The sequence below is a fragment of the Peromyscus leucopus genome, chromosome 1 (assembly GCF_004664715.2).
Source record: "Peromyscus leucopus breed LL Stock chromosome 1, UCI_PerLeu_2.1, whole genome shotgun sequence".
Lineage (NCBI taxonomy): Eukaryota > Metazoa > Chordata > Mammalia > Rodentia > Cricetidae > Peromyscus > Peromyscus leucopus.
Genome location: NC_051063.1, coordinates 163,237,009 through 163,261,379, shown reverse-complemented (window position 1 = coordinate 163,261,379; position 24,371 = coordinate 163,237,009). Strand labels below are relative to the sequence as shown.

The window sequence follows — 24,371 nt, the reverse complement described above, 5'->3', positions numbered from 1 at the left end:
TGGTTGACTACATTACACTCTTCCAGAAACAAAACAAAAGACACAAGAAATTATTGATCATTCAATCTTCTTCTTAAAGGTAGTTTTGACTATTCAGGAGGGCTTCTTGACATATTAATGTTAGGATGAAATTTTCTATTTTTGTAAAAAAAAAAAAAAGTCAGTCTTTGATAGTGTGGTAGTTTGAATGTAATTGGCGTCCATAACCTCATAAGGAGTGGCACTATTGAGAGGTGTGACCTTGTTGAAGTAGGTGTGGCCTTGTTGAAGGAAGTGTGTCACTGTGGGGGCAGGCTTTGAGATCTCTTTTGCTTAAGCTTCACTCAGTGTCACAGACTACTTCCTGTTGCCTTCTGATCAAGATGTATCCAGCACCATGTCTGCATGCATGCTGCCATGTCCCCACCATGATGATAATGGACTGAACCTCTGAACCGTGAGTGAGCCATTTCAACTAAATATTTTCCTTATAAGAGTTGCTGTGGTCCTGGTGTCTCTTCACAGCAATAGAAACCCTAACTAAGGCAAATAGGAATTGCATTCGATGTATAAGCTGTTTTGGATGCTAGTGACTCCCACAATGCATCTGTTGGCCACTTGATAATATGTATTTTAGGTTGTGTTAATTTTGCTTAATCTTTTTCTTTTTTGAGATAGAGTCTCTCTACATAGCCTTTGTTGTCCTAGTCCTGGAACTCACTATGTAGGCCAGGCTGGCTTTGACCTCAATGAAATTAATCTGCCTCTGCCTCCCAAATGCTGAAGTTAAAGTAATGTGCCACCACTCCTGGAATTTTGTTTAATCTTTCTTTTGATCAAACTTGATCTTTCGATTTTTGTATCAAGTTTTGAGATTCATTCTGTCACACAAACTTTCTCTCTCTCTCTCTCTCTCTCTCTCTCTCTCTCTCTCTCTCTCTCTCTCTCTCTCTCTCTCTCTCTCTCTCTCTCTCTCACTCTCTCACTGTCTCGACACAGTTTTATGTAGCCCATGCTGCTCTCAAATGTGGTATCTAGTAGAGGCCAACTCTGAACTACTAAGACTCCTAACTCCACCTACCTGAGATCACAAGAGTAATCCGTGTGCAATCTAGGTGATGCCGGGGATTCAACCCAAGGTTTGGTAGATGTTAGACAAGAATACTATCAATTGAGCTACATATTCAGGCCCACAGATGGGCTTTAAATTCCTCTAATGAAACACAAAACATTACAGGCTATTGCCTGTTCTCTTGGTTACTCTTTAGAACTTGATGGTAAGACCCTGTTGTTGAAGACTCAGCATATATGGGTCACAGAACATAGAGAAATCAATATGGTACTCATTGGAAGCATCATCCCTACTAGCTGGCTTTCATAGTGCTGAAAGGGGTTATGTACTGCTGGAGAAGAAATGTAATCATCAGGTCTCACCTGATTGTGAACACTGTGAGCCACAATAATAACTGGCCAGGAAAGACATGGCTACTGATGTAATACTGGCAAAAGTACCATGAGAGTAACCAACCACTTTCTGATTGGATTTAAGATCAGATCCACAGATGAAACCCATAACTGGCACCATTACAAGCCAAGAACTTATTGCTGGACAAGTCGTAGACCCTAAGGCATAACCTACTACTATTGCTCTGCTAAATGGACATACTATTAAACCAACTCCTAACTTATAGTTATACCCATAGATTAATGCATCTCTTAACTTTCATTAAAAAAGCTTCAATTTGCAGTAGATGGTGATTAATACAAACTCACAACTGGCCAAGGTGCAGAACATAAAAGACAGAAAAGGGCCAAATTTTCATCCCTAAATGGAACATGTGTATGACACCCTGTCCTCTCAAGTCTCAGGGATTACCGTGGAAGAGGGGACATAAAAAGTGTAAGAGTCAGAGCTGGTGGGTGACTAAAAGAAACCATGTTTTCTGAACACAGGAGGGCAGTGAACTCACAGTGATTGTGACACCACAGCAAAAACTACAATATGGCAGAGGAGAGTTAAATATGAAGTTCCACCTCTAACTGAGTGGCAGCCTTGAATGCTGAGACACAATTGAAGAAGTAGGAAAGAAAATTGAGCCACTTATAAGAGTTATACAGGGCACAAAAGAAACCTTCACAAGACTGACTTTAGCAGTGAATAGAATGATACCAAATTCAGAAGCTAGACAGATAATAGTTGAATCTCTGGCTTTTGAAAATGCTAATGCACAATGCAAAAGGGTAATTAGGTCATTAAAGGCAAGATCAACACCCTTGGAGGAATGGATTTGAGATACAATAAATATTGAATCTCATGACTATGATGATGCTTGGATAGGAGAGGTAATTTCCAGTGGTTTGAAGAAAAATAGTAATGTCAAATGTTTTAATTGCATTAAACAAGGTCACCTAAAAAGGTACTGTAAACAGGGTATTCCTAGAAATAATGTTTTCTCAAGGAATAATACCAACAGAATGTCCCTCTCTTCTGAACTATGCAGAAGGTGTGGCAAAGGCAGACATTGACTAACGAATGTAGATCAACAAGGGACAGACAAGGTAATCCTTTGCCTTTGCCATTGAGAAACTCCCCGAGGGGCTTCTCACAGGCCCCCATGTAAAGTTCAGTTCAGTCCTTTCCTGTCATCATAGAAGAAACTCCTTCTCAGAGCAATTAAAGAACCTAACACCTATTGTAAGAAACCATACTGCTCTGGGTGATAGAACAGCTTTAGAAAATTTAAAAAAAAAATTAAGGAGAAATTATAAATCAAAATTGATCAAGATTAGATTTGGAAAGCCCCTGATGTTAGGGTTGGGGAAGAGTTTTGTTTTTATCTTTCAGGAAAATGAAGGCATCCAGCTAAGAAATGTGAAGACCACTGGACAAATGAGACATTTGAAGAAAAAGTACAAAGCATCCAGAAAACTTGTCCCAAGATAAAGATTTTCTGCAGTGAATCATGACCATGCCTATTATCAACCTTTGTAGACTTTGAAAAGATGATGTGATCCCACAATGACTCCACATGGACAATGATAATGCCATTTAGCTGACAAACACCACCCACAGATCAACTTTGGACTACAAACTGCTCAGGACAATTTCGAGATGGCTAGCTGAGATGATACAGCCTCACAGGCTACTCCAATTAGGACTTGACCATAATCCTAAATTTTCTTTGTGTCCCCATAAGACTACCAGCACCCCCAATAAGCAGGAAGTAGCCTAGAAAACTATGCCCATGTTTCCAAAAAATGGATTATGGATGTTTGTCTTTGTTTAGAGGTTGGTTAAAAATTGTTATTGGTCATAGTCAATCTCTTTCTAAAAGAAGAAAGGGGGATATGATATAGAAATGTATTATATAGAAATGATAGGATAAAAAGGTAGCTTATTGAATCTAAAAAGAAAAAAGGGACAATGTGGATATGATAAGATTATTGAATCTACTCTGGAAAAAAAAGATACAGATATGATAGGATAAAAGGGTAGATTATTGAACCTCCTCTGAAAATTAAAAACAGGAATATAGATACAAGAAAAAGGTAGATTATTGAATCTACTTTTAAAAAGCAACTACTAGTTTTTTGTTTGTTTGTTTGTTTGTTTGTTTTTTGGTTTTTCGAGACAGGGTTTCTCTGTGTAGCTTTGCGCCTTTCCTGGAGCTCACTTGGTAGCCCAGGCTGGCCTCAAACTCACAGAGATCCACCTGCCTCTGCCTCCCGAGTGCTGGGATTAAAGGCGTGCGCCACCAACGCCCGGCTGCAACTACTAGTTTTAAATATTTACATTGGATTGGATTTTTATATATTGTATACAAACTGTGCATATTGATACAAATTTGATATTAATTTTGTTAGAAAATACTGTACATGTATTTCTATTCTTGTTCAAGGTATTGTACCTATACAGCTCATTTAATAATGTAATGCAAATTGCTAGTCCTTGAAAGTTATTATTACCAAATAATTAGGATATAAAGAAATGCAAGTTAGCAGTTAGTCATTAAATTCAAACTTGTAGTCAGGTTAGGTATGTTTTCAAGGTCAAACAGAGATATATTTTAGATGGATAAGTCATTTTCAAACACTTCAGAGATCTACAGAATATGACATTTAAGATGTTTTAATAACATAGATTCTTTTTTATTACAGTGAGACATGTCTGCTCCTGGCAGCAACAATCTACTTCAGAGAAGATGATGAGCACAAAAGAAACTCCACATGGATTTTACTTTCTTTGTGGCAAAAGTTAGCCACTGGGCAAGAAAGTGCCATTGCCGTGACTGCTGACAGTCTGCTGTCCAAATGGACAAGCAGGACAAAAAAGAAAGGACTGCCAAACCTTGCCAAGACAAGGTAGGAAGGCCCTTCAGAAAATCCTGCTTCACAGAAAAGTCTGTCAGATATGCTAAACCTGTAGGCCAAAGATGGATGCCCTAATGTTACAGAGGAAACTTGGGTGACTGTCCAGGCAGACAGCTGTTTGTCATTTCTCACATTTTTTGGAAGTCACTTGCCTGTACTTCCTGCTTACTTAGGTAATATTATCTCCTTCTTGGGTCTCTGATCTAGTTGAAGACTTTATAGTTATAGTTTTCCTTGTTAACAAATTCAGAAAAGAAACTCACTAAAGTGTAAAATGTGTAAGTTTGAAAGACATCAAAAGATTATTTTGGGTTGGTAACACAAGTTAGAATAGAAAGTGAATTAGGTACAACACTTTGAACTAACCAAAATAGGATAGATAATGGAATATTTTCTCTGAATTTATCAAATATTTATTGACTGGACATTGTTAATGTAATTCTTGACTGTATATATTGTATATGCTTATTGTACTTATTGTATATAGTTTTTCTTATGTAGTTATAACCTTCTTTTATTATTTTACACAAAAAGTGGAAATATGGTGATGTATTGTGTACCCTAATAAAATTTACCTGAAGATCAGAGAACAGAGACAGCCACTAGATTAGACATAGAGGCCAGGCAGTGGTGGCGCACACATCCAAGCACTTGAGATCTCATACCTTTAATGCCAGTATTTGGGAAGCACACATGCCATTAATCCCAGCACTAGGAAAGAAGTGATGGCTGAGTAGAGAAAGGTATATAAGGCGTGAGGAGACAGGAACTGAAGCCTTTTCAGACTGAGGAGTCCTAGAGGTAGGACATGGCTGTGACTTGTTCCTTTGTCTCTCTGATCTTTCAGCGTTTACCCCAATATCTGCCTCTGGGTTTATATTAAAAGACCTATTAGAAATTCATGTTCCAAAAGATGGTGGCATACACTTTTAATTTCTACACTAAGAAGGCAGAGGCAGAAGGATCTCTGTGAGCTAGAGGTCAGCCTAGTCTACACAGCAAGTTCCAGGCCAGCCAGGGCTACATAAAACAAAAATAATTTAGACAGTAAGTCTATCCACCTGGTCTTCCCCAGGAATTGTCTATATTTTTACTTTAAATGGCTCATAATTTTGTGCCTGTGTGATATATAGATAGATATAGATATAGATATAATGATTTTTGTTGTTAAGAACTTGATATTTGAAGCTGAGGTAGAGTGCTTGATCTCTAGCAACACACAAAGCTGGCCGTAGTGGCATATTCCTGTAATCCCAGTGGTTGAGGAAAGCCTGGGTTATATGATATTCTGTCAGAAAAAGTAGGTTCAAGAGGGAGGGAGGGGCATGGGGGAACATTATAATGCAGCAACTCTAGACAACAAATTTTTCATTTGTGAGGACTTACTGAAATTTAAGTATGTGTTAGCCTGAATTACAATCTTAAGATCTTCTTAGACCTTTCTTCTTTAAATTTTTTAGATTTATTGTATGTATATGGGTTTTTGTCTACATGTGTGTATGTGTACTGTGTATATGCTTAGTGCCTGAGGTCAGAAGAGGGCACAGGAGTCCTTAGAGCTGGAGTTTTGGATGGTTTTGACTAGAGTTACAGTTGTGAGCTGCATGGAACTGAACTTGAGTCCTCTGCAAGGTCAACAAGTACTTTTAACCACTAAACCATTCCCCAACCCCCTTCTCTGTGTTTTAATCTTTTCTTCATATTAGTGACTTTTTTGTGTATGATGGTCTACAAATGATTTAATTTTTAAGAAAACATTTTTACTATTTCTTATTGAAAATTTTATATATGTGTATGTGTTTTGCTTCAATGCTATCCCTATTCCCTCTTTGCCAATTCCTTCCCTCTCTCTACCACTACTATTCTCTGCCAATTTCATGTGTTCTCTGACAAGATTTGTTTTTAATTATGGGGGGGGGCGGGGTATGTGCACCTGAATATGGAAAACAAAAGCATGGAATCCCCCTGGAACTGGGTTACAGGTGGCTTGTAAGCTGCCCAGCTTAGCTGCTGGGAACCAAACTTGGGTTCTCTTCAAGAGCAGTATGTGTTCTTAACCGCTGAGCCATGTCTCCAGCCCCCTGGTAAGTATGCTTTATACTTACCAATCCAAGTGAATAGTTGGATTCTTGGCACTTTCTATACTTCCATATTCTCTAACATAAATATTTTTTAAATCCCTGCACACAAGTATGCTGTGTGACATTTTGATTGTGTTCTGACAAATAAGGCTTGCTTGGTGTCAGAGGACAGAGCCAGCCACTAGCTGACCATAGAGGTTTGGATGATTGTAGAGACAGCAAGGGGTAAGGCAGGGCTGAGACAGCATCTCAGACCTTTTGGATGAGGAACAGAAGAGGTAGGAAGCAACTGGCAGCTGCTCCCAGTTCTCTGATCTTTTGGGTTCTTGCCCCAGTATTTGACTTCTGTTTTTTTAATTGATGAAATTAATTAGAATAATGCAGCATGGGTATAGCTTTACTCATAGTTGTCACGACTTGAAAATCATCCAGATGTCCTTTAGTAGGTGAGCAAATGGCATGTCCATCCAGTGAGATTATTATTCAGCACTACAAAGACATGAGCTGCTGTCAATTCATGAAGACAGAGGAAACCTAAATGCATATCATTGAGTCAAACAAGCCAATGTGAGAAGTCTACATTCTATGTGATTCTAACATGACATTTTGAAAAGGTGAAACAAACTATGGACACAATCAGATTTCCAATAATTGGGGAAGAAAGAAATTGACAGGCAGAAAGACATGGAGGACGACACTTCTTCCATGTGACAATATAATGGTGGATACATTTCCTCATTTGGCACAATCTCTATTGTGTACATGGAAGTGACTCCTAGAGCAGGGTTCCTGCAGCTCCAGCCCTCACTGAAGAGCTAGGAGCAAACGATATCTGTTGGGGGACGAGTGTCACTTTTCCTGTCTGCTGGTGGGCTGCCCATCCTCCAGTGAATGGGTCTGCACCTATATTTATGAGGGTAGCATTAATGAAACTCAGTGGGTTATTAAGTGGGGAGACCTGGGGGGTATGGTGACATACACTTTTAATTCCAGCACTTGGAAGGCAGAGGTAGGCAGATCTTTGAGAGTTCCAGGCCAGCCTGATCTACATAGCAAATTCCAGGCCAGACAGTTTACATAGTAAAACCTTGTCTCAAGAAAAGAAAGGGGGGAAAGACATGAAAGTAGAAAGGGGAAGTTTGGAGGGGCTTTGAGCAAGTGGGAGAGGACAGTTGAGTCACTAAGATTAACATGTTACATATGTATATGAATTGTCAAGGAATACATTTAAAAAAATGATTCCTAATGTAATGAGAATCAACATAGGTTTCTCTGTTGTAACAACTGAATCACTTCCAATGGGAAGTGTTGATAATCAGGACGCTCTGCATCTGTGGTGGTAGAGAGATATATAGGGAATCTACAACTTCCTCTTTTTCTGTGAAACTAAAACTTCTCTTTTTAAAAGTGTGTGCATGTCTATAAATACATATAATGTCAGTTGTAAATTTTGTCGTGATAAACATAAAAGAGAAATAATTGAAAGTAATTTACAACAAAATGTGCTTTCCCACATGAGGGTTGGGCCTGAAGAAGGTGGTCAGATCAATGCCAATGTATCTAGAAATCTAAACAAGAAACCCTCACTGAGCTCTTCTAATCCTGCTACTGTCATATGAATCATATTAAGTCAGTTCAACCTCCAATTATCCCATTTTACAGGCGAGGTAATAAGAGGCAGTTGCTAGGAAAGCCCAGAGTCATAAGATAATACTGCTGCCAACTTGAACCCATGCCCACAGTTTTCACTGTCTGTTCTACTTGCATCCTTTGACTGCCTAATTTGGGGTGACCGCCTGACTTTCAAAGAAGATCCACCCATCTTTTCATGACCCTTCCATACCACTGACTCAGGTGCCCTGGGAGGTGGGATACACAGTTTGTTTCTTTGGTGGAGTTGAACATAGCTGTGTATATAGAGGGTAAGTATGAATGGACTTTAAAAAAGTGTTTCCCCAATCACTTTGAAATTTTTAGAATCATGGTAGGGAATTCTGAAAAGAAACATCCTCATATTTCCCAGTTTTCCAATCATTAAGAAAATTAGTATCAGGTGAAAACTAGAAGTGAAGATGTTTGGTATGTTTTAAGGAAGTTGGCCCTCCCTGTTGGTAAAATATTACATAGTAAAATAGAAAAGATCAGAGGCACTCGGTGTGATAAGCCAGGGTCAACACTCCATAATACACATCTTCATGCACAAGTGGAAACTCATAATGGTAAATAGGGAAAACATTCTAGAGAGCAGCAGACAAAGTAAAACATAGAAGGCAGGCGTGCTATGGAAGATAAAACAAGGGAGAGGGTAGGACTTGAATCAAGCATGCAGGGAAGGACTGTGTGAGGGTGTCACTGTTGGAAAGACAGGCAGGAGCAAGCTGCCAAGTAAAACAAACTGCTCTTTGCAGAGGTACCACAAGTGAAAATGCCCTGAAGCTGCAAGGCAACTGATGTGCCTGAGGAACATGGGAGAAAAGGTCATTGTGGACTATACCACAGGGAGGTAGACAGAGCACACAGTGAACCAGTGGTTCTCAAACGGTGGGTTGTGACCCCTTGGACAAACCTCTACCTCCAAAAAATACTTACATTACAATTCATAACAGTAGCAAAATTACAGTTATGAAGTCAGAAGTGGACTGGATTTCATGAAAACAATGAAAACAATTTTATGGTTGGGGTCACCACAGCATGAGGAACTGTATTAAAGGGTCACAGCATTAGGAGGGTTGAGAACCACTACAACATTGGTTGGTGTTTCTTTTCTCCACCCATCCCCAACAAGCTAGGGGCTCAATCCAGTTTAGCATCTCATTATTCAACCTATGAATGTACATCAGAGTGATTCCTAAAGAGACTTCTCAATAAGGCACCACCCCAGTTAAGAAAATATTAGCCAGCCTGGGCTACCAAGTGAGTTCCAGGAAAGGCACAAAGCTACACAGAGAAACCCTGTCTCGAAAAACCAAAAAAAAAAAAAAAAAAATATTAGCAAATGATGGCTGCTGATAGGCTGCCCATGCTCTATCTATACACACACGGGCATTTAGCTAAACCCCCAACACCAAGACTAGTCTAACAAGTTAATTTATGAAAGTCAAATCATCAAGGAAGGCAAATGAGTGTAAAAAAAAAAAAAAACGTGACAAGAAACTTCACTTGACCCAGGTGATCTTAAAAGTTTATTTCAAGCCTTCCTGGGGGTAAAGAAAATTCCAAAGGCATTATAACTGGGGTCAGGAGACGACATGTTGATTGTTTTTGACAGAGGTATTACTGGTGTAGGATAAAAGGGCCAGCCAAAGAAACACACCCTGACCTGAAACCAGAGCCAAAGAAACACAACCTGCCCCTGAGATCAGAGCCAATTCACTGCCCCCTGAAACTAGAGCCAAAAGGTTAAAAAGGGCCAGTGAAAGAAACACACTTTGGCCCTGAAACCAGAGCCAAAGAAACACACTCTGCCCCTAAACAACTCAGCATGAAAACCAACCAATTCCTGAGCATGAAATCCAGTCCACTTCTGAGCTTGTCCAAGCTCAGGGATTGAAATCCTATCAATCCCCACCCTGAAAATCTTCGCCCTGGAAAAACTCTGCCCCTAAGAAGACATATATAAGCTCTGTGCCCATTCAGTTAGAAGCTGCCCTTTCTCACCCTGCAAAGGCAGCTTTCTCTCCTGGATTCCTCCCTCCCACTAAATCTCTTGAATGAGGTTTGAGTGATGACCTTCTTTTGCTGGAGTAGACTGAGGCAGAGAAGTAACAACTTCGGTAGGAGCAGGAGCTGAACTACTACATTTCTGTGGGGAAATTTCCTTAGCAGAGTGGAGCAGAGATGTAATGGCTGTCCCAGAGAGAAGCAGAACTGCTACATTCCTATGGGGGAACTCTCCCTCACCAGAACAGAGCTGTAAGTATAGCCTGGCTTCCCACAGCCAGGATACCTTTCCATTCCAAGCTATAGGTAATAGCCTGGCTTCTGACGGCCAGGAAACCTTTCTCTTCAGAGCTGTAACACTTACAGGTACAGCCTGGCTTCTGACGGCCAGGATAGCTTTCTCTTCAGAGCTGCACCACTTACAGATATAGCTTGGATTCCAATGGCCAGGATAGCTTTCTCTTCAGAGTTGTAACACAGGTATAGCCTGGCTTCTGACAGTCAGGATACCTTTCCATTCTGAGCTATAGGTATAGCCCAGCTTCTCCAGGAAACCTTTCTCTTCAGAATTGTAACACAAGTATAGCCTGGCTTCCAATGGCCAAGAAACCTTTCTCTTTAGAGCTGTAACAATGACAGGTATAGCCTGGCTTCCCACAGTCAGGATACCTTTCCCTTCCCAGCTGTAGGTATAGTCTGGCTTTTGATGGCCAGGAAACCTTTCCCTCCAGAGCTGGAACACTTACAAGTGGTCCTTATGAAGTGTGTTACGGGTCCTGGTGTAAATGACAGTGGGAGGTCCACTTACACTCTGAAGGTTCTGTCAATATGTGTTTCTAGTGTGGTCTCTCTCTCTAATTTTTGAGACAGGGTCTTACCCTGTAGCTCAGACTAGCCTTGAATCATGGTGAGCCTCCTGCTCAGTTCTTCCCAAAGGCTGGAATTATAAGAATGAAATGCCATACCCATTCCTGCAGTATATCTCTCTCAACAGAAGCACTGGATATGCACAAATATGTTACATTCAACCAAGAATGCAAACACACCCCCAGGTCTGTTAACATAAGCAACAACTGACAGAAAAGAAGGCTATCACTGTCCTGTATATTATATGGTTTTACTATTCAATCAGTTGGCACTATACCAATTCCACCAACAGGATTCTCATCATCAGGAGTTACACAGTGTTCCATTGTATTTTTTCATGAGAAAATTTTCTGTTGTATCAAATTGATGCAGTTTCTTCTCGGCATGTAGAAATGTCCTCCATAATCCCATTCAGCACCTTCTCTGAGGTCCTTTTCTGAACAGTAATGTGTGGCACTGCTACATGGACATTTTTATTTACAATAATATACACTGCATTCTGTTTCATAGAGTGATTATAATAAGACATTTCCTCAATGAGTTTCTCCTCAAACCATTTAAGTGTGAATACTCTGATGCACACTGAGCACTGACTTCTGAACAAAGCCTTTTCCACAGACTAAACACTTGTAAGGTTTATCTCCAGTGTGTGTTGTTTGGTGCTTATTCAAATTGGACCTATCAGTGAAGGCCTTCCCACACTCAGCACACACATAAGGCTTCTCTCCTGTGTGAATTCGCTGATGCACTTGGAGCTGTGATTTCTTAGTGAAAGATTTCCCACAGTCACTACATTCATAAGGCTTCTCTCCAGTATGAATTCTATGATGTGTTACCAACTCTGACTTTTGTCTGAAGGTCTTCCCACATTCAGAACAGACGTATGGTTTCTCCCCAGTATGAGTTTTTTGGTGCTTACTGAGATTTGACCTACCACTGAAGGCTTTCCCACATTCAGCACACACATACGGTTTCTCACCTGTGTGGACTGGCTGGTGTACCAAGAGCTGAGATTTGGAGGTAAAGGATTTCCCACAGTCACTGCATTGATAAGGTTTCTCTCCAGTATGAATTCTTTGATGGGTGATGAAGTTTGACTTTCGGATGAAAGCTCTTCCACATTCAGCACATACATAGGGTTTCTCCCCCGTATGAATTTTCTGGTGAACAATGAGTATTGATTTCTGATTGAAGGCTTTCCCACATTCATGGCATTCATACTGTCTCTCTCCAGTATGAATTTTCTGGTGTATATTGAGGTGTGATTTCTGGGTAAAGGCTTTCCCACAGGTACCACATCCATATGGTTTCTCTCCGGTATGAATTCTCTGGTGTGTAATCAGGTCTGACCTCTGAGTGAAGGCCTTTCCACATTTTGAACATACATAGGATTTTTCTCCTGTGTGAGTTTTCTGATGTGTGATGAGATTTGACCTGTTGGTGAATGCCTTCCCACACTTACTGCACACATAAGGTTTTTCTCCTGTGTGAATTCGCTTGTGTACATGGAGTTGTGACTTGGAAGTAAAGAGTTTCCCACAGTGACCACATTTATAAGGCTTTTCTCCAGTATGAATTATCTGGTGTGCAATCAAGTGTGCCTTTTGGATGAAAGCAAGCCCACATTTCATGCATACATATGATTTTTCTCCTGTGTGGATTCTTTGGTGCACTGTGAGAGCTGACTTCTGGGTGAAGGCTTTTCCACAGTCACTACACTGATAAGGCTTCTCTCCAGTGTGAATTCTCTGGTGAATGATTAATTCTGACTTATAGGTAAAGGCCTTCCCACATTCAGTGCAGATGGAAGATTTCTCTCTAATTTGAATTTTTTTATGTGTAATGAGGTTGGAACTACTGCTGAAGATTTTCCCATATTCAGCAGATATACAGGGCCCCACTCTTGTGTGAATTCGTTGATGGACCTGCAGTTGTGACTTGGAAATGAAGGATTTCCCACAGATATTGCATCCATATGGCTTTTCTCCAGTGTGAATTCTTCGGTGTGCAACCAAGTGTGTCTTCTGGATAAAAGCTTGTCCACATTCAATACATATATAGGACCTCTCTCCTGTATGGATTTTCTGGTGCATCTTGAGTGTGGACTTTTGTGTGAATGCTTTGCCACAGTCAATGCATTCATGATGTCTCTCTCCTGTATGAATTTTCTGATGTATACTGAGGTCTGAGTTATATGAGAAGCCTTTCCCACACTCGCTGCATTCATAGAGCTTTTCTCCAGTGTGAATCCTCTGATGTCTGAAGAGAGAAGATACTTGGAAAAAGGATTTTCCACAGTCATTGCATTTATAGGGCTTCTCTCTAGTATGGGTTTTCTGATGTGTAATGAATTCTGGCTTCTGTGAAAATGCCTTCCCACATTCAATACATACATAGAGTTTTTCTCCTGTTTGAGATTTCATATGTATTTTGAACTGTGACTTCTGGGTGAAGATCTTTCCAAATTCAGCACATTCATATGATTTCTCTCCAATATAAAATTTTGGATATTGACAAGGTACTTGTTCATAATTGATGACTTTTCCACACTGATTATGGTCCCAAAATTTCTCTTCTGTTACAGTATGTTCAGCATTGGTATAGGATGAAATTTTACTGCATTCAGGAGTCCTTTTAATTCTCTTTGGCCCATTATTTTCATTATGACTCTGTAAATATAAATTATGCTTCAGATCATTCCCAAATGAGTCGCACTGGTGGGGTCTTTTAGGGGGAAGAACAATGTATGGATTCACATGAATTATTTTTCTAATGGTCTTATATCCATAATGACTCTTTGTATCCAGTGTCTTCTTGATGAAAATAACATCACTTGCTGATTTGCTATTTGCTATTTGCTGATAGGTCTCTTTCTGGTCACCAATCTGCTGCAATTCTTCTAGAATGAAATATGAGAAAATATCATTTGTAAAACTACCTTCAATGTGCAAAGAGGTTTTTTTCAGACCCCCCTGCTGTAAAGCTAACTTCCTTTCTGAAGGTGAAATGTGCTATTTTAGTTTGCAGTACAGTTAGCAGAGTCTACACGGCAGGGAACAAATGTCTTATCCAGGATGAACACAGAGAAGGGAAGGGTAGTAATTTGATGAAGAAGGTTGTGATGGACAGGAAACATCCACCTACACAGTACATCCGTTAGAGGAAATAGCCAGGTAGCTATATTACATACAAGCAGATGTGAACAAACTAAAGCAAAGAACAAGGTACACAGAGCAAAGTGACATTTCTATAAACTGTTATATAGCTCAAATTTATTTTAGACTTCGTAACATGGATGATTTTTTTTTTTTTTTTTTTTTTTTTTGGTTTTTCGAGACAGGGTTTTTCTGTGTAGCTTTTGTGCCTTTCCTGGAACTCACTCTGTAGCCCAGGCTGGCCTCAAACTCACAGAGATCTGCCTGCCTCTGCCTCCCGAGTGCTGGGATTAAAGGTGTGTGCCACCACTGCCCGGATGATTTTTAAATGTTGCCATCATAGGGAGGGAGGAGGATGTGAGCCAAAGAGATAAAAGGGAATACCAACCCCATATCATAAGTCTACAACAGAAGATTATAATTAAATGTAGCCCCCTCAGTAAAGTACAGTAATAAAACAGCAACAACAACAACAGAAAAATCAACTAAGCAGAAAGGAAGACCCTCTCAAATGTGGACTCACACACACACACAAAAAGAGGTAGATTAGCACACACTCTAGAATCTATAAAGCCAAGAAGACAGAAATAACAAAGGTCAACCAGGTAGAGGGCATTCGGTTACTTGAGAAGTCAATGTTAAGGGTCCTCAAGCAATACAAAAAAAATTAGAATTTTCCCTAGAGGTCATCTTAAAAGCATTCCTAAGGTGCCAATCCTGCTTAAGACAGCTGAGATTTTCTCTCTTGCTTTGCTGAGGCTCCACCTAAATGGGTCTCACTCACTCACCTGCACAGTGCTGACATGGGCTCTCATTCCGCAATGACCACGTTTCCTTTCCTTGCTCCAGCATGAAAACCTCTGTCTTGGGAACTTGATATCCTGGTCACAGAAAATGATAAAGGACTGGGTCCAACTACTTATGTTTCAGAGCCCAGTCCATAGAGTCTTCTTGTTTAATGAGAATTTGTTCTTAAGTAATCACATATCTCTATGAACAGAATAATCTTTAGAGTACATAAAGGAGATAAAGTATTCTGGTTACTGGGCTAGAGAGATGCTCAGCAGTTATGAGCCCTTGTTCTTGAAGGCTTGGTTCACAGTATCAACATTGGGTGCTCACAACTGCCTATAAATCCAGTTTCAGTGAATTGGATGCCCTCTTCTGGCCTCCACAGGTACTGCACTTTCTTGGTTTGTGTGTGTGTGTGTGCGCGCGCGCGCACACACACACACACACACACACACACACACACACACACACACACACACACACAAAATAAATAAATCTTTAAAAAATCCTAGTTAAACACACACAAAAAACATGACATATTTAAGATACCTCATAGCAGGCATCCAACTAAGAAAAGAATATGCTCAGTGAGGCTTCCTTTCAGATAACAAGGTGACTCTGCTTACCTACTGAGCGCAGGTGACTGTAGGTCTCCTGCATCACATCCTGGTAGAGACTTTTTTGATCAGGGTCTAGGTGCTGCCATTCTTCTCTGCTGAAATCTATAGTCACATCCATGAAGGACACTGATCTCTGAAAGAGCAAATTCCCGTTCAGTGTAAACAGATCTGCAGGGTGTGGAAAAACATATTTAGAAATAAGGATTTTGTTTTTGTCTTTCATTCATTTGTAAAAGTCCCTGGAGAGTGATGCCAGCAAGATGGCCAAGTAGAAACACTAACACTCATCTCACAGCCAAAATAACAAACAAACTACTATATGTTGATGGAAATAGCTAAAGAAGATTCCTGGGGACATCAGAAGAGTCACAGATGGCCCCAGATGGCCACATGAGAGTACAAAAGGCGATGCCTTGTCACCACCCTCTTGGCCCCTAGTAGCAGTCAGCTCAGAATGAGGAGGGTAAGAGGATCCCAGCAACCATCATTACCTTGGGCACTGTAATGGTTAATTTTGTCAATGACACAGTTTAGAATCAGAGGAAGAAAGTATCAGTGAGAGACTGGATCGTGTTGGCCTATGGGAGACTGTCCTGATTATGTTAACTGATATGGAAGGCCCACTGCGGTCTGCACCATTTCCTAGGTAGGGGATCCTGAACTGCGTAAGTCCGGGGCAGGGCTGAGGGGGCCGAGCATAAGTAAGCATGCATGCATTCATTCTCTATGCTCTTGGCTGTCGTGTGACTAGCTGTTTCAAGTTTCTGCCACTGTGACATCCCCCACATAATGCCTGTAACCTGGAATTGTGAGCCAAATAAACCCTTTCTCTGTTATGTTGTTTTTGTGAGTGTTTTTTTTTTTTTTAATCACAGAAATAGGCAATGAAACTAGAGCATCCTGATCTAGTTCAGCCATGTGATTTCTCCTGCTCTTTCTCCCACCTTAATCTCAGGGGGCTGAAGAACTCACCTGTGAGTTGCTTTGCTCAAAATAAACCTGTTCTTTTACTTTTTCAGTTCGGCTTGATCTGGCTTACTGCATCAGCGGAGAAACCTATTATTGGGGTACAGAAAGCCTATTAGGTAGGATATAACAGAAACTATCTAGGGGACAGTGGGCCACCAGACAGATGGGTCAGAGGTGATCTCTGTTCATTTTTACCTAAAGATATATTAATAAATATTGTAATTCTTTGTATATTATCCGTAAGATTCATTCATCACCATTTTAGGTGGTTTTCATCTTAAATTCCTATTACTAAATATACAGCTGTAAGCTTCTTCCTTCCTTCCTTCCTTCCTTCCTTCCTTCCTTCCTTCCTTTCTTCCTTCCTTCCTTTTCTTTCCTTCTTTCTCAAGACAGGGTTTCTCTGTGTAGCCCTGGCTGTCCTAGAACTCACTCTGTAGACCAGGCTGGCTTCAAACTCACAGAGATCCACCTGCCTCTGCCTTCTGAGTATTGGGATTAAAGGCGTGCACCACCACCACCTGGCTTGTAGGTTTCTTTTGATTCTGAGTCAATACTTTCCCGCTCCTTTATTTTTAAATAAGAAAAGCAGCTGCTGACAGCTGGGCCTGGTACTATCATGTGGGCTTCAGTGTTGCTAGGAACTGGGTTGCTGGGATTACCTAGATCATGGTACTCTCCATGGTGTTACACACACACACACACACACACACACACACACACACACACACACACACACGACCTCACAGGCAGTCAACATTAAAGAAGACTCACTATCTGACCACTGTGGCAGAAAACAAAATCAAGACCTGTTGTGGGATATTCTGATCGCACTCTAACACTCTTGAGACTGCCAATAAAGTTTACTTTGAATCAGAGGCAGAGCTAGCTAATAGCAAGCCAAAATTAGCCACAGTGGTTTTGGAGGACTAAGGACATACAGAGAGACACAGGAAGTAGTAGGAAGGGGCTGAGAGAAAGGCTCATCCCTTTTGGATAGAGGAAGGGGAGAGAGTGGAAGTCACTGACTGCTTCTCTGCCATTTCTCTGATCAATCAGGCTCTTACCCCAATATCTGACTCCTGAGTTTTTATTGATAAAGAATAATTAGAAAACGTTTCAAAGACTGCTCTGTGATCCTGTCTAAGCACAGACAGAAATCACAGCACTATTCAACTGCTAAGGCCATGAACATCCTCTTATTCCCACTAATACAAATGACTATTAGTTCTTAATCCTGGCTCCCCATCTTCTACATAAAAATGACTGAGATATCGAAAGCTAAAATTGCCCAATAGAGCAGAAATGTCATTAAGATTCAGCTGAGACTTGATATTTGTGGTCAAAGCCTGAAATAAGATCCTACTGCTTCTTAGAGATCAGAAAAAGAAGATATGTTTAAGAGAAGAATGTTGTTCACAAGATGCTCTGTATTTATCAAACATTTAAAAACAAATTTCAATGTTGTGTCCAGTATACTATTTTTGAAATCACAAGAAAAAATTGTTGTTTCCATATATATAATGAACAGAATAATCCATGGCAAATAATATAAACTGGTCATCTACACTCAGTAACATGGGCATGTAGAGAATGAGGTGGGTTAACCACAGTTCATCTTTCCCATGAGTGTCTTTCAACATAGTATTTTTAGTGTTGTTTTTTAGTTCCCCATATATGAATTAAGTATACACATTGCCTATACAAAAAAATTAGTCATTCCTAACAAACTATCACTATATCACCAGAAGAATAAGACATACAACACTAATGAAAAAAAAAACAACAAATGCTATAAAAATGAATATTTAAAAGCCAGCAGTAGTGGCACATACCTTTAATCCCAGCATTTGGGAGGCAGAGGCAGGTGGATCTCTGTGAATTCAAGGCCAGCCTGGGCTACAGAGAAAGTTCCAAGCCAGTCAGAGCTACATAGTGAGACTCTGTCTTTAAAAAAAAAAAAAAAAAGGACAAAAATACCTAAAAGATTAAAAAAATTTTTTTTTGAATTGTGTATGTATGAATGTTTTTCCTACATGTATGTCTGGTGCCTATAGAAACCAGAAGAGCAACTGATCCCCTGAAACTGGAGTTATAGACAATTATGAGCTCCCATGTGGGTTCTAGGAATCAAACCTGGGTCCTCTGGAAGAGCAGCCAGTATTCTTTTTTATTTATTTGTTTTTGTTTTTGTTTTTGTTTTTTGAGACACGGTTTCTCTACATAGTTTTGGTGCCTATCCTGGATCTCACTCTATAGACCGGGCTAGCCTCGAACTCACAGAGATCGGCCTGGCTCTGCCTCCTGAGTGCTGGGATTAAAGGCGTGCGCCACCACCACCTGGCGCAGCCATTATTCTTAACCACCAAGTCATCTCTGCAGCCCAAGGGCTTAAAAAGAAGAAATTTACTTATTTCTATTTATGCATGTGAGTGTTTTGTTTACATGTATGTATGTGCACTACATGTGTACAGTACCCAAGGAGTCCAGAAAAGGCCCTGGACCACCTGGAACAGGAGGGCCAGAGAAGGCTGTGAGCCACCATGTGGGTGCTGGGAAGCGAACCTGAGACTTCATGAAACTGGTGAGCACCTCTCCAGCCCCATACTGAAGGGCCTGTGTGTGCTTGTACGGGCCACGATGAGTATGAAGCACAGAAGACAACACTGTGGAGTGTGTCCTCTCTTTCCACTTTTATGTGGGTTGCAGGAATTGAATTTGGGTCTCCAAGCTTACAGGGCAAGCAAACTTACTCAGTGAACCATCTCACCGGCCCCAAACTAGAAATCTTCTAATTAAAACTTGGAATGAAATGTCAACTGTGGTAACAGGTAGCTCAACAGAGGGTAGGAGACAAAGTTGACATCATTTCCCAGAAAGGAAAGCAGCAAAGAGGAGCGAAACAGTGGAGGAAAATAAAAACTGGAGACACTGAGAAATGGACATTTCAAAAACTGAATAGAGAGAATATTTGTGTTCTGTGTGGCAATTTGAGAAGAAACAGAGCCATTTCTTCAAAAACCCTACACAGAAGTAATTTCTAACAGGAATAGTATCCACAGACAAAAGACAGAGACAGTAGGGTGACAAACAACAGCCCTTCCTTCACCACAGTCCTTCTTCACCACGGCCCTTCACCACGGTCCTTCATGCTTTTTCCTCTGAGACTATCTGCTTTTCCTATCTGCTTTTCCTCTGAGACTGTAGTGACAAATCAGAGGCATCTATTTCTTGGAGGAAGTCCCACCCCCAGGATTCCTCATGCTGACCTCACAGGAACTTCCAGGATCCTCTTAGTGTCAAGGGTGTAGTTTCCTGGATTGAAGTGCAGTTGGTTGGCAAGGTCACTCTGGATCTCCACCCTGTTCTCTCAGTAACCAGAAGCTTAATGGTTCTCTATGAATTCAGTCAGAGATGTAGGGAAGAGGTGATATGGAATCTGGTGGAAGATCTTATAAGGAGCCCCACAGAGATACCAAAAATACTGGAAAGATTAAGTCCTTAATCCTTAGACATTTACCACTGAAACACATCTTGGGCATCTAAAGGTTCCCAAGAGCACTACAGAGCAATGGTTCAAAACATATGGGTCATGACCCCTTTGTGGTTGAATAACTTTTTTACAGGAGTCACCTAAGACCACTGGGAAACACAGATATTTACATTATGATCCCTAACCATATGAAATTACAGTTATGAAGTAGCAACAAAATAATTTTTGGATGGGGGTCACCACAGCATGAGGAACTGTATTAAAGGGCCACAGCATTAAGAAGGCTGAGAACCACTGCTCTAGAGGAATTGTCAAAATACAATTAAAAATTCTCAACCTCACTCCCACAGTTTCTGCTCCTGCAGGTCTAAGTACTTAAGAATGTATGCTTCTAACTAGTACCCGGAATGATGCTGAAATGTTATACTAGGGACTACACTCAATAAACAGTGCTGGAAGAGTAGAAAGTTTAAGAAAAACTGGGTCTGAGGAGACATCTTTGAGGGTAAAAAGCACCTACTACCAAATCCGACAACCTGAGTTCCATCCCCAAGACATGGCGAAAGGAGAGAATTGGACTGTGCAGACTGTCCTCTCCCCTACACACACACATACACACACACACACACACACACACACACACACACACACACCATGGCATGTGCTCATGCACACTAACACACACACACACACACACACACACACACACCATGGCATGTGCTCATGCACACTAACACAATACAAACACTACATAAATCCAAAAGAAATTTTAAGTAAATATCAAAATGTAAGACAACACAATCAAAATAAGTAAACAATATGCCCGAGTGTACCCAAGACATTCATTCTGTGACTGATGCTGCTCTAACTGGCTACCACCTGGAAAAGAGCAAACTAGATCAACCATCACATGCTGTTCAGTACACAAACTCAGGCAGGACTGGAAACGTAATGTACTTTTAGACACCCCACAATTAAAAATATTTTGGAGTCTGTATTTGCGTAACTCTGTGCAAGGGGTTGTTAGTGGTGCTATTTCATTGGGGAAACAGGAGCTGCAGTCTAATCACCCCAGATTAGAGCAACAACAGACAAAAATAGAATTTCACCTAAGTCCAAATTGGTGAGGCCAATGAGTTTATGGGGCTGGCTTACAGAGTGCAGGGGAGGGGTAACCGAAGGAGCATGGGTGACCCCCAAACAGCTACATCATATCAAAAGTCTCACCCCTTCATGGACGACAACCTCATGGAGGCTGCATCATGAAGTCCTGCCTTTAGTTAATCTTCCACTTCTTATATATTGTAGCATCTCTCAAGACCACGTGCAGCTAGAAGAGCTATTCCTAGGGAATAGCAATAGCTCCACGACACTACCACAGACCTATCACTATCAGTTCTGCTCTAGTCGTCAGAATTTGGAGCAAAGTCCAAGAGGGTATCTAGTTATGCCCATCCATTGAACAGAAGAGGAAAACTAAAGCTAGAAAGATAGAGCACACATTTCTGAGCAGACCATATTATATGATAAAATATGACATGGGTGGGGGGCAGGAAGTAGCAACATGACTCAGGTGATAAAGGCACTTGCCACCAAGCCTGATGACCCAACTTTGCTCTCAGGGACCCACATGGTAGAAAAGAGAGAACGAATTCCCATGGGTTATTCTCTGACTTTTACACTTGTGAAATAGCAAGTCTGTGCTGCCCCCATACACAAATAGCTTTAATACACACACACACACACACACACACACACAAATGTATAATATATAAATGTATAATATATAAATGTATGTGAATATATATAATGTGTGTATGGTGTGTGTGTGTAGGTGTGTGTATGTGTATGTGTGTGTGTGTGTGTGAGAAAGAGAGAGAGAGAGAGAGAGAGAGAGAACTGCTTGGAAGCTATAGCTCAGAGGCAGAGCATTTGCCTAGCATGCTTGAGGTCCTGGGTCTAGTCCCCAGTAAAAAAAGAAAAAGAAAAAAATGCCACAATTTGAAATAAAGATATATATTATTTCATCATGAGACCAATAAGTTCTTTCTAATTAAAAAAAAAAACTAGCAATTGCTTTTAAAAAGCCAAGGGATAAAAACTGGACAAAAGATAGAAAACATGCAAAAAGGAAAAGGCATTTGGGAAAATAAGCTCTTTTACAAACTGATGATGGACACTTGAATTGCCATAATATCCCTTGAGCTACTTTGTCATACCTATTACTAAAAATAGGTATAGCCGGGTGTAGTGGTGCATGCCTTTGATCTCAGCACTCAGGAGGCAGAGACAGGCAGATGTCTGAGTTCTAGGCCAGCCTGGTCTACAGAGTGAGTTCCAGGACAGCCAGGGCTACACAGAGAAACCCTGTCTCTAAACGCTCCCCCAAATACTCGCAAGTGGAGGGAGGTAGTAAGGGTGGGTAAGATCAAAATCCATTGTATACATATAGAGAATTTTCAAAGAATAGGTAAATGTATTATGTAAAAATATACACAAGTGTTGGTAACAATATACTTCAAATATATGAGCAATATACCTTCCCCCACAACTAAGACAAAAAAATCTGTAAGGTCATATGATATATTAAAATATATGCTTATTATATCACAATACAACTAATTAAAGAACGAATTATTTTTATGTAATAGATGTGACATTTATGAAAAGTGATTATGGCATAGACCATAAAGCGTTTTTCAACTCGAACACTACCCAGAGACATTATTTGAAACAGGAAATGCACTTTAAAATGATCCCTGATCAAAGAAAAGAAATTAAAAAAGAAAGCCACTTATTATTGAATAATAGCAAAGAAAACTACATACCAAAGAATGAAAATCTTTTACATTAATGGTGGCTAAAAATTAATGAGCTAAACTTTCAGGTTAGAAAGCAAACTGATGACAGCCGCCACCATCTCACGGCTGGTACAGACCCTCAGTCACTCATGACAGTTCTTAACGTCACTCACACCCCGCTACCCGCCCAACCTCTAATCTCCAAAACTCAGTGTCCCGTTATTGACGAGAAACCCTCGCCACTGACGACCATCAACACAGCACTAACTCCTAACGTCCACACACACTGCTGACTCCACAGAATTCTAGTTGAAACCAACCGGAATCATCCCCGAAGACTTCTTGTTATTAACAGAATTAATAACAGAAATACTCAATAGCAGCAGCTCGAGCAAGAAACCATCTTCCAGGACCACAGTCACTTCCGGTCTTCAAAAAAAAAAAAAAAAAAAACCAACACCGTCCTCTTGTGCTATTAGTATTGCGCATGCCCAGCGTTACCCGTGAAGCCAGAGAAAGCCAACAGTCGACAAGGCGCGCGCACACGCACACACGCACACTCACACGCATATGCACACTCACACACCCACACACAGAAACACATAGCTTCAAGAACATTTGCATACAATTCCTTGAGAGGCCCGGGGAACATGGCCGCTCCCACAGATGCCTATTCGTGTAGGCCGCCATCTTTGAGGCTTATCCATTCCGTACAGCAGAGGAATCAATATCCAGCCGGATTTCACAGAATGAAATACAGAGTTGTCAGGCAGATCAGAGTGCTGTGGCCCTTGTCTGTGCATCATCCGAGCGGAGGAAGGTACTCGACCTAGGGTCATGAGTTCTGTTATACTTAGAAATCTAGTTGTCACGCTGAATACAGCGCCATCTGCTGGAAGAAACCGTAGAATACAGGGGATCCAGAGAAGAGGAAAATCTTGAGCGACTCCTGGGAGGAACCACTGGGAAATGAGGGGGAAAACCAAGGTGGTACAATCCGCTTTATAGAAAAATCATTCATGGACAAGATTGACAGTTCAGAATGGAAATCTGTTCCGAGGAGAACCCCCCAGCAACTCCAGGTGGCGTCAGAATCAGTATCACAAACAACTGGAAGAGTGTTAAAATCTTTAATGGGGCAAACTGTTATGCCCAGATTGTGACCCCCAAAGAGACCACTGAAGACCTTGGATGTCCAGAATGCAACAGCAAGGTTTATTCTGTAGATACAAGTCTAGACAGGGAACTCATTCCTACACCCAATACAGTGAGGCAGGGAGGAGTTGCTCTTTCTTTGTGAGGCTGGCTTTTTAAAGGCAAAACCCACAAGCCCTTCAGGGGGGTTGGGGGCGGGGTTTGGGGGTTTTGCACGGGTGCAACTCGAATTGGTTTATTTTTATCTCTGTTCTCTTTTAATTGGGTGAGGGTATGTAACCTTTGAATTTACTGGTTGGTGGTTACAATTATCACTTTGGGGGCTGTCCAGCACAAGTCCCAGGCTTTGTCCTTGAGCCACCATGGGGGCTGGCTGGCCTAGCACGTACTGACTGTGGGGGCTGGCTCAGTGGTCTAGACTCTGTCCT

General features: G+C 40.9%; 1 protein-coding gene across 4 annotated transcripts; it reads right to left on the bottom strand.

Moving 5' to 3' along the window:
* Window positions 1-9,600: 9,600 nt before the first annotated feature.
* Window positions 9,601-23,663, bottom strand: Znf585a (zinc finger protein 585A). Of its 4 annotated transcripts, none has more exons than XM_028855314.2 (4): window positions 23,109-23,663; window positions 15,532-15,658; window positions 14,902-14,994; window positions 9,601-13,857 (listed from the first exon to the last, which is right to left on the bottom strand). In XM_028855314.2, exons 1-4 carry the CDS (start codon window positions 23,115-23,117, stop codon window positions 11,516-11,518), a joined length of 2,571 nt encoding a protein of 856 aa, XP_028711147.1. In that variant the 5' UTR covers window positions 23,118-23,663; the 3' UTR covers window positions 9,601-11,515. The 4 variants fall into 4 exon arrangements, with proteins under 4 accessions (XP_028711147.1, XP_028711148.1, XP_028711149.1 ...); XM_028855315.2 differs by having other exon boundaries at window positions 15,532-15,693; window positions 23,109-23,662; XM_028855316.2 differs by lacking the exon at window positions 23,109-23,663 and adding an exon at window positions 16,498-16,534.
* Window positions 23,664-24,371: the final 708 nt, after the last annotated feature.